The sequence below is a fragment of the Lethenteron reissneri genome, unplaced genomic scaffold (assembly GCF_015708825.2).
Source record: "Lethenteron reissneri isolate LAM-NWPU_2019-01 unplaced genomic scaffold, ASM1570882v1 scaffold_1937, whole genome shotgun sequence".
In the NCBI taxonomy this organism is placed as follows: Eukaryota; Metazoa; Chordata; class Hyperoartia; order Petromyzontiformes; family Petromyzontidae; genus Lethenteron; species Lethenteron reissneri.
Window position 1 is genome coordinate 150,001 of NW_026891704.1, and position 10,531 is coordinate 160,531.

At 56.2% G+C, this 10,531-nt stretch overlaps 1 protein-coding gene across 1 annotated transcript in view; it reads left to right on the forward strand.

The window, feature by feature from the left end:
- Positions 1-10,282, forward strand: part of LOC133339613 (H(+)/Cl(-) exchange transporter 5-like) — a 32,813-nt gene extending 22,531 nt beyond the window's left edge. The window contains 4 exon segments of the mRNA XM_061547741.1: positions 676-808; positions 1,822-1,895; positions 1,897-2,039; positions 10,092-10,282. Coding sequence (XP_061403725.1) covers positions 676-808; positions 1,822-1,895; positions 1,897-2,039; positions 10,092-10,182 — 441 coding nt within the window. The 3' untranslated portion in view covers positions 10,183-10,282.
- The last annotated feature ends 249 nt before the right edge of the window (positions 10,283-10,531 follow it).

The following is a 10,531-nucleotide window of genomic DNA, read 5'->3' on the forward strand; positions in this document are numbered from 1 at the left end:
GCTGCTACTGCTGCTACTGCTGTTACTGCTGCTGCTGCTGCTACTGCTGCTGCTGCTGCTGCTGCTGCTACTGCTGCTACTGCTGCTACTGCTGTTACTGCTGCTGCTGCTGCTACTGCTGCTGCTACTGCTGCTGCTGCTACTGCTGCTACTGCTGCTACTGCTGTTACTGCTGCTGCTACTGCTACTGCTGCTACTGCTGCTGCTGCTGCTACTGCTGCTGCTACTGCTACTGCTGCTACTGCTGCTGCTGTGTATGTGGAGTGTGCGTGTCTCTCTCCACGTGGGGGTCGCATTGATTCTAGATTTGAAGCTTTCGTGACTGCAAGGATTCATACTCTGAGTTTTTTCAGTAAAGTCACCGTGTAGGTAGAAAATGAAATAAAAATAAAATATAAAATAAAATAATAAAAATCACGACGTTTCTGTGTCTGTGGTGTCTCTGTGTGTGTCTCCGTGTCTGTGTCTCTGTGTGTGTCTCTGTGTCTGTGTCTCCGTGTCTTTGTGGTGTCTCTGTGTGTGTCTCTGTGTGTGTCCCCGTGTCTGTGTCCCCGTGTCTGTGTCCCCGTGTCTGTGTCTCTGTCTCTCTGTGTCTGTGTCCCCGTGTCTGTGTCTCTGTCTCTCTGTGTTTGTGTCCCCGTGTCTGTGTCCCCGTGGTGTGTGTGTGTGTCTCAGGACGGCATGACGGTGGACGAGGTGGAGACGCTGGTGCGGGAGACCACCTACAACGGCTTCCCCGTCGTCGCGTGCGCCGAGTCCCAGAGGCTCGTGGGCCTGGCACTCCGCAGGGACCTCCTCATCGCCATCGGTAACCGTCACATCGTCAACGTCATCGTCAACGTCATCATCGTCAACGTCATCATCATCAACGTCATCATCGTCAACGTCATCATCATCAACGTCATCATCATCAACGCCAACTTCATAATCTTCAACTGTATCATCAACCCTATCAGTGTCATCATCGTCAACATCAATGTCATCATTCTCATAGCAAGCAAAGACACTCACTCACCCACCCACTCACCCATCCACCCACTCACTCACCCGCCCACCCACTCACCCACCCACCCACTCACCCATCCACCCACTCACTCACCCGCCCACTCACCCACCCACTCACCCACCCACCCACTCACCCACCCACTCACCCACTCACCCACCCACCCACTCACCCACTCACCCACTCACCCCCAACCCACTCACCCCCAACCCACCCACCCACTCACCCACCCACTCCCCCACCCACCCACTCACCCACCCACTCACCCACTCACCCACTCACCCACCCACCCACTCACCCACCCACCCACTCACCCATCCGCCCACTCACCCACCCACCCATCCGCCCACTCACCCACCCACTCACCCACCCACTCACCCGCTCACCCGCCCACCCACTCACCCACCCGCCCACCCACTCACCCACCCACTCACCCACCCACCCACTCACCCACCCACCCACTCACTCACCCACTCACTCACCCACCCACTCACCCACCCACCCACCCACTCACCCACCCACTCACCCACCCACCCACCCACCCACTCAATCCCCCAACCCACCCACCCACCCACTCACCCACTCACCCCCAACCCACCCACCCACTCACCCACCCACCCACTCACCCACCCGCTCCCCCTCCCACTCACCCGCCCACCCACTCACCCACTCACCCCCAACCCACCCACTCACCCCCAACCCACCCACTCACCCGCCCACCCACTCACCCACTCACCCCCAACCCACCCACTCACCCCCAACCCACCCACAACCCACCCACCCACCCACCCCCCCCCCCCCCCCCCGTGTGAGCGTAGAGAACGCGAGGAAGCGTGACGACGGAGTGGTGAGCCACTCGCCCGTCTACTTTGGGCTCCACGCCCCGTCGCTCGCCCCCGACTCGCCCCCCCCCCCTCAAGCTGCGCTCCATCCTGGACCTGAGCCCCTTCACCGTGAGCGACCGCTCGCCCATGGAGATCGTGGTGGACGTCTTCCGCAAGCTGGGGATACGCCAGTGCCTCGTCACCCACAACGGGTGGGTGAGCGGCTGGGTGGGTGGGTGGGTGAGTGACTGTGTGGATGAGTGACCGGGTGGGTGGGTGACTGTGTGGATGAGTGACTGTGTGGATGAGTGACTGTGTGGATGAGTGACCGAGTGGGTGAGTGACTGGGTGGGTGACTGTGTGGATGAGTGACCGGGTGGGTGAGTGACCGGGTGGGTGAGTGACTGGGTGGGTGAGTGACTGTGTGGATGAGTGACCGGGTGGATGAGTGACCGGGTGGGTGAGTGACTGGGTGGGTGAGTGACTGGGTGGGTGACTGTGTGGATGAGTGACCGGGTGGGTGAGTGACCGAGTGGGTGAGTGACTGGGTGGGTGGGTGACTGTGTGGATGAGTGACCGGGTGGGTGAGTGACCGAGTGGGTGAGTGACTGGGTGGGTGGGTGACTGTGTGGATGAGTGACCGGGTGGGTGAGTGACCGGGTGGGTGAGTGACCGGGTGGGTGAGTGACTGTGTGGATGAGTGACTGTGTGGATGAGTGACTGTGTGGATGAGTGACTGTGTGGATGAGTGACTGTGTGGATGAGTGACTGTGTGGATGAGTGACCGGGTGGGTGAGTGACTGGGTGGGTGACTGTGTGGATGAGTGACCGGGTGGGTGAGTGACCGAGTGGGTGAGTGACTGGGTGGGTGACTGTGTGGATGAGTGACCGGGTGGGTGAGTGACTGGGTGGGTGAGTGACTGGGTGGGTGACTGTGTGGATGAGTGACCGGGTGGGTGAGTGACCGAGTGGGTGAGTGACTGGGTGGGTGGGTGACTGTGTGGATGAGTGACCGGGTGGGTGAGTGACCGAGTGGGTGAGTGACTGGGTGGGTGGGTGACTGTGTGGATGAGTGACCGGGTGGGTGAGTGACCGGGTGGGTGAGTGACCGGGTGGGTGAGTGACTGTGTGGATGAGTGACTGTGTGGATGAGTGACTGTGTGGATGAGTGACTGTGTGGATGAGTGACTGTGTGGATGAGTGACCGGGTGGGTGAGTGACTGGGTGGGTGACTGTGTGGATGAGTGACCGGGTGGGTGAGTGACCGAGTGGGTGAGTGACTGGGTGGGTGACTGTGTGGATGAGTGACCGGGTGGGTGAGTGACTGGGTGGGTGACTGTGTGGATGAGTGACCGAGTGGGTGAGTGACCGAGTGGGTGAGTGACTGGGTGGGTGACTGTGTGGATGAGTGACCGGGTGGGTGAGTGACCGAGTGGGTGAGTGACTGGGTGGGTGACTGTGTGGATGAGTGACCGGGTGGGTGAGTGACTGGGTGGGTGAGTGACTGGGTGGGTGAGTGACTGGGTGGGTGACTGTGTGGATGAGTGACTGTGTGGATGAGTGACCGGGTGGGTGAGTGACTGGGTGGGTGAGTGACTGGGTGGGTGACCGTGTGGATGAGTGACCGGGTGGGTGAGTGACCGGGTGGGTGAGTGACCGGGTGGGTGAGTGACTGGGTGGGTGAGTGACCGGGTGGGTGAGTGACCGGGTGGGTGAGTGACCGGGTGGGTGAGTGACCGGGTGGGTGAGTGACCGAGTGGGTGAGTGGCCGGGTGGGTGAGTGACCGGGTGGGTGAGTGACCGGGTGGGTGAGTGACTGGGTGGGTGAGTGACCGGGTGGGTGAGTGACCGGGGGGGTGAGTGACTGGGTGGGTGAGTGACCGGGTGGGTGAGTGACCGGGTGGGTGAGTGGCCGGGTGGGTGAGTGACCGGGTGGGTGAGTGACCGGGTGGGTGAGTGACCGGGTGGGTGAGGGACCGGGTGGGTGAGTGACCGGGTGGGTGAGTGACTGGGTGGGTGAGTGACCGGGTGGGTGAGTGACCGGGTGGGTGAGTGGACTGGGTGGGTGAGTGGCCGGGTGGGTGAGCGACCGCTCGCCCATGGAGATCGTGGTGGACGTCTTCCACAAGCTGGGGATACGCCAGTGCCTCGTCACCCACAACGGGTGGGTGTGTGTGTGTGACTGTGTGTGTGTGACTGTGTGTGTGTGACTGTGTGTGTGTGACTGTGTGTGTGTGACTGTGTGTGTGTGACTGTGTGTGTGGACTGTGTGTGTGACTGTGTGTGTGTGACTGTGTGTGTGTGACTGTGTGTGTGTGACTGTGTGTGTGGACTGTGTGTGTGTGTGGAGTGTGTGTGACTGTGGTGTGAGTGTGTGTGGACTGTGTGTGTGGTGTGACTGTGTGTGTGACTGTTGTGTGTGACTGTTGTGTGACTGTGTGTGTGGACTGTGTGTGTGTGACTGTGTGTGTGTGACTGTGTGTGTGTGACTGTGTGTGTGTACTGTGTGTGTGACTGTGTGTGTGACTGTGTGTGTGTGTGTGGCCTTGGTGTGTTGTGACTGTGTGTGTGTGTACGTGTGTGTGACTGTGTGTGTGGACTGTGTGTGGTGACTTTGTGTGTTGTGACTGTGTGTGGTGACATGTGTGTGTGACTGGTGTGTGTGTGACTGTGTGTGTGTGATGTGTGTGTGTGACTGTGTGTGTGACTGTGTGTGTGACTGTGTGTGTGTGTGGGACTGTGTGTGTGTGACTGTGTGTGGACTGTGTGTTTGACTGTGGGTGCTGTGACTGTTGTGTGTTTGACTGTGAGGGTGTGCTGTGTGTGTTGTGACTGTGTGTGTGTGTGACTGTGTGCGTGTGACCTGTGTGTGGTGACTGTGTGTGTGTGACTGTGTGTGGGTGACTGTGTGGTGTGAATGTGTGTGTGACTGTTGTGTGTGACTGTGTGTGTGTGACGTGTAGTGTGTGACTGTGTGTGTGTGACGCGTGTGTGTGTGACTGTGTGTGTGTGTGACTGTGTGTGTACTGTGGTGTTACTGTGTGTGTGTGACTGTGGTGTGGTGTGACTGTGTGTGTGTGACTGTGTGTGTGTGACTGTGTGTGTGACTGTGTGTGTGACTGTTGTGTGTGTGACTGTGTGTGTGTGGACTGTGTGTGTGTGACTGTGTGTGTGACTGTGTGTGTGTGACTGTGTTGTGTGACGTGTGTGTGTGGTGACTGTGTGTTGTGACTGGGTGGGCCTGTGTGTGCCTGTGTGTGTGTGATGTGGTGTGACTGTGTGTGTGTGACTGTGTGTGTGTGACTGGTGTGTGTGACTGTGTGTGTGTGTGACTGTGTGTGTGACTGTGTGTGTGGGACTGTGTGTGTGTGACTGTGGTGTGTGTGACTGTGTGTGTGTGACTGTGTGTGTGACGTGTGTTGTGTGACTGTGTGTGTGTGTGACTGTGTGTGTGGACTGTGTGTGTGGACTGTGTGTGTGACTGTGTGGTGTGACTGAGTGTGTGTGCTGTGCTGTGTGTGGACTGTGTGTGTGTGACTGGTGTGGACTGTGGTGTGGACTGTGTGTGTGACTGTGTGTGTGTGACTGTGTGGTGTGACTGTGTGTGTGATCGTGTGTGGTGACTGTGGTGTGTGTGACTGTGTGTGTGTGACTGTGTGTGTGACCTGTGTGTGTGACTGTGTGTGGTGACTGTGTGTGTGGTGTGACTGTGTGTGTGTGACTGGTGTGTGTGACTGTGTGTGTGACTGTGTGTGTGGACTGTGTGTGGTGACTGTGTGTGTGTGTGTGACTGTTGTGTGTGACTGTGTGTGTGTGTGACTGTGTGTGTGTGACTGTGTGTGTGTGACTGTGTGTGGGTGACTGGTGTGTGTGACCTGTGTGTGTGGGACTGTGTGTGTGTGACTGTGTGTGTGTGACTGTGTGTGTGTGACTGTGTGTGTGTACTGTTGTGTGGACGTGTGTGTGTGGACTGTCGGTGTGTGACCTGTGTGTGTGACTGTGTGTGGTGGTGTGACTGTGTGTGTGGACTGTGTGTGGACTGTGTGTGTTGTGACTGTGTGTGTGGACTGTGTGTGTGTGCCTGTGTGTGTGCTGTGTGTGTGTGACTGTGTGTGTGTGACTGTGTGTGTGTGACTGTGTGTGTGTGACTGTGTGTGTGTGACTGTGTGTGTGTGACTGTGTGTGTGACTGTGTGTGTGTGACTGTGTGTGTGACTGTGTGTGTGACTGTGTGTGTGTGACTGTGTGTGTGTGACTGTGGTGTGGACTGGTGTGTGACTGTGTGTGGTGTGACTGTGTGTGTGTGACTGTGTGTGTGGACTGTGTGTGTGTGACTGTGTGTGTGTGACTGTGTGTGTGTGGACTGTGTGTGTGTGACTGTGTGTGTGACTGTGTGTGTGTGACTGTGTGTGTGTGACTGTGTGTGTGTGACTGTGTGGTGACTGTGTGTGTGTGACTGTGTGTGTGTGACTGTGTGTGTGACTGTGTGTGTGTGACTGTGTGGTGTGACTGTGTGTGTGTGACTGTGTGTGTGTGACTGTGTGTGTGTGTGACTGTGTGTGTGCTGTGTGTGGACTGTGTGTGTGTGACTGTGTGTGTGTGACTGTGTGTGTGTGACTGTGTGTGTGACTGTGTGTGTGACTGTGTGATGTGTGACTGTGGGTGTGACTGTGTGTGTGTGACTGTGTGTGTGACTGTGTGTGTGTGACTGTGTGTGTGACTGTGTGTGTGTGACTGTGTGTGTGTGACTGTGTGTGTGTGACTGTGTGTGTTGTGACTGTGTGTGTGTGACTGTGTGTGTGTGACTGTGTGTGTGACTGATGTGTGACTGTGTGTGTGTGACTGTGTGTGTGTTGACTGTGTGTGTGTGACTGTGTGTGTGTGACTGTGTGTGTGACTGTGTGTGTGACTGTGTGTGTGTGACTGTGTGTTGTGTGACTGTGTGTGTGTGGACTGTGTGTGTGTGACTGTGTGTGTGACTGTGTGTGTGGACTGTGTGTGTGTGACTGTGTGTGTGTGACTGTGTGTGACTGTGTGTGGACTGTGTGTGTGACTGTGTGTGTGACTGTGTGTGTGTGACTGTGTGTGTGTGACTGTGTGTGTGTAGACTGTGTGTGTGTAGACTGTGTGTGTGACTGTGTGTGTGACTGTGTGTGTGGACTGTGTGTGTGTAGACTGTGTGTGTGTAGACTGTGTGTGTAGACTGTGTGTGTGTAGACTGTGTGTGTGTGACTGTGTGTGTGTGACTGTGGTGTGTTGTGACTGTGGTGTGTGGGTGACTGTGTGTGTGACTGTGGTGTGTGACTGTGTGTGTGTTGACTGTGTGTTGTGGGACTGTGTGTGTGACTGTGTGTGTGTGACTGTGTGTGTGTGACTGCTGTGTGTGTGACTGTGTGGTGACTGTGTGTGTGACTGTGTGGTGGTGACTGTGTGTGTGTGACTGTGTGGTGTGTGACTGGTGTGCTGTGTGTGTGACTGTGTGTGTGACTGTGTGTGTGACTGTGTGTGTGACTGTGTGTGTGTGACTGTGTGTGTGTGACTGTGTGTGTGACTGTGTGTGTGTGACTGTGTGTGTGTGACTGGTGTGTGTGACTGTGTGGTGACTGTGTGTGTGTGACTGTGTGTGTGACTGTGTGTGTGGACTGTGTTGTGTGACTGGTGTGTGCCGTGTGTGACTGTGTGTGTGTGACTGTGTGTGTGTGTGTGTGTGGACTGTGTGTGTGTGAGACTGTTGTGTGTTGACTGTGTGTGTGGACTGTTGTGTGTGTGACTGTGTGTGTGATGTGTTGACGTGTGTGGTGACTGTGTGTGTGTGACTGTGTGGTGTGTGACTGTGTGTGTGACTGTTGTGTGTGACTGTGGTGGTGTGTGACTGTGTGTGTGTGTGACTGTGTGTGTGGACTGTGTGTGTGTGACTGTGTGTGTGTGACTGTGTGTGTGTGACTGTGTGTGTGTGACTGTGTGTGGTGACGTGTGTGTGTGACTGTGTTGTGTGACTGTGTGTGTGTGACTGTGTGTGTGTGACTGTGTGTGTTGACCTGTGTGTGTGTGACTGTGTGTGGACTGTGTGTGGACTGTGTGTGGTGACTGTGTGTTGTGACTGTGTGTGTGTGACTGTGTGTGGTGACTGTGTGTGTGTGACTGTGTGTGTGTGACTGTGTGTGTGGACTGTGTGTGTTGACTGTGTGTGGACTGTGTGTGTGGTGACTGTGTGTGTGTGACTGTGTGTGTGTGCCTGTGTGTGTGACTGTGTGTGGGGACTGTGTGTGTGTGACTGTGTGTGTGTGACTGTGTGTGTGTGACTGTGTGTGTGACTGGTGTGTGTGACTGTTGTGTGTGTGACTGTGTGTGTGTGACTGTGTGTGTGTGACTGTCGTGTGTGTGTGACTGTGTGTGTGTGACTGTGTGTGTGTGACTGTGTGTGTGGACTGGTGTGTGACTGTGGTGTGTGACTGTGTGTGTGACTGTGTGTGTGTGAATGTGTGTGTGGACTGTGTGTGTGGACTGTGTGTGTGTGTGGTGACTGTGTGTGTGTGACTGCTCCCCATGTGTGTGACTGTGTGTGTGCTGAATGTGTGTGTTGGTGACTGTGTGTGTGTGGACTGTGTGTGTGGACTGTGTGTGTGTGACTGTGTGTGTGTTGTGACTGTGTGTGTGTGACTGTGTGTGTGTGACTGCCTGTGTGTGTGACTGTGCTGTGTGTGACGTGTGTTGCTGGTGTGACGTGTGTTGGTGACTGTGTGGCTGGACTGTGTGTGTGTGACTGTGTGGTGTGTGACTGTGTGGTTGACTGTGTGTGTAGTGACTGTTGTGTGACTGTGTGTGTGTGACTGTGTGTGTGTGGGGACTGTGTGTGTTCGTGACTGTGTGGTGTGTGACTGTGTGTGTGTTGACGTGTGTTTGTGACTGGCTGTGGTGTGTGACTGTGTGTGTGTGACTGTGTGCTTGTGTGACTGTGTGTGTGTGACTGTGTGTGTGTGACTGGTGTGGTGACTGTGTGTGTGACTGTGTCGTGTGTGACTGTGTGGGTGTGGTGTGACTGTGTGTGTGTGACTGGTGTGTGACTGTGTTTGTGTGACTGTGTGTGTGACTGTGTGTGTTGACTGTGTGTTGTGGTGTGTGCACTGTTTTCTGTGTGTGACTGTGTGTGACCACTGTGGTGTGACTGTATGTGACACTGTGTGTGACTGTGTGTGTGTGTGACTGTGTGTGTGACTGTGTGTGTGTGACTGTGTGTGTGTGACTGTGACTGTGTGAGTGACTGTGTGTGACTGTGACTGTGTGTGTGACTGTGTTGACTGTGGTGTGTGGTGACTGTGTGAGTGGACTGTGTGTGACTGTGTGTGTGTGACTGTGTGTGTGTGACTGTGTGTGTGTGACGACTGTGTGTGTGTGTGACTGTGTGTGTGTGTGACTGTGTGTGTGTGACTGTGTGTGTGTGTGACTGTGTGTGTGTGACTGTGTGTGTGTGACTGTGTGTGTGACTGTGACTGTGTGAGTGACTGTGTGTGACTGTGACTGTGTGTGTGACTGTGTGACTGGTGTGTGTGACTGTGTGAGTGACTGTGTGTGACTGTGTGTGTTGTGACTGTGTGTGTGTGACTGTGTGTGTGTGACTGTGTGTGTGTGACTGTGTGTGTGTGACTGTGTGTGTGACTGTGACTGTGTGAGTGCCTGTGTGTGACTGTGACTGTGTGACTGACTGTGACTGTGTGTGTGTGACTGTGTGAGTGACTGTGTGTGACTGTGTGTGTGTGACTGTATGTGACACTGTGTGTGACTGTATGTGACACTGTGTGTGACTGTGTGTGTGTGTGACTGTGTGTGTGTGACTGTGTGTGTGGTGTAGTGGTGTGACTGTGTGTGTGACTGTGTGTGTGACCGTGTGTGTGTGACTGTGCGTGTGTGTGACTGACTGTGTGTGACTGACTGTGTGTGTGACAGAGTGTGTGTGTGACTGTGTGTGTGTGTGACTGTGTGTGTGTGTGACTGTGTGTGTGTGACTGTGTGTGTGACTGTGTGACTGTGTGTGTGACTGTGTGTGTGACTGTGTGTGTGTGACTGTGTGTGTGACTGTGTGTGTGTGACACACTGTGTGTGTGACTGTGTGTGTGTGTGACTGACTGTGTGTGACTGACTGTGTGTGTGACTGTGTGTGTGTGACTGTGTGTGTGACTGTGTGTGTGTGACTGTGTGTGTGACTGTGTGTGTGTGACTGTGTGTGTGACTGTGTGTGTGTGACTGTGTGTGTGACTGTGACTGTAGGCGGCTGCTGGGCATCATCACCAAGAAAGACGTGCTGCGCCACATGGCTCAGATGGCAAACCAAGACCCAGAGTCGATCCTCTTCAACTGACCTCCTCGCGGGCGAAGCCGTCACCCCGGTGCGGACCGGGGGGGGGGGGCCGGGCCCCCCACTCTCGCCCGCGGGCCCCCCACTCTCGCCCGCGGGCCCCCCACTCTCGCCCGCGGGCCCCCCACTCTCGCCCGCGGGCCCCCCACTCTCGCCCGCGGGCCCCCCCACTCTCGCCCGCGGGCCCCCCCACTCTCGCCCGCGGGCCCCCCACTCTCGCCCGCGGGCCCCCCCACTCTCGCCCGCGGGCCCCCCCACTCTCGCCCGCGGGCCCCCCACTCTCGCCCGCGGGCCCCCCACTCTCGCCCGCGGGCCCCCCACTCTCGCCCGCGGGCCCCCCACTCTCGCCCGC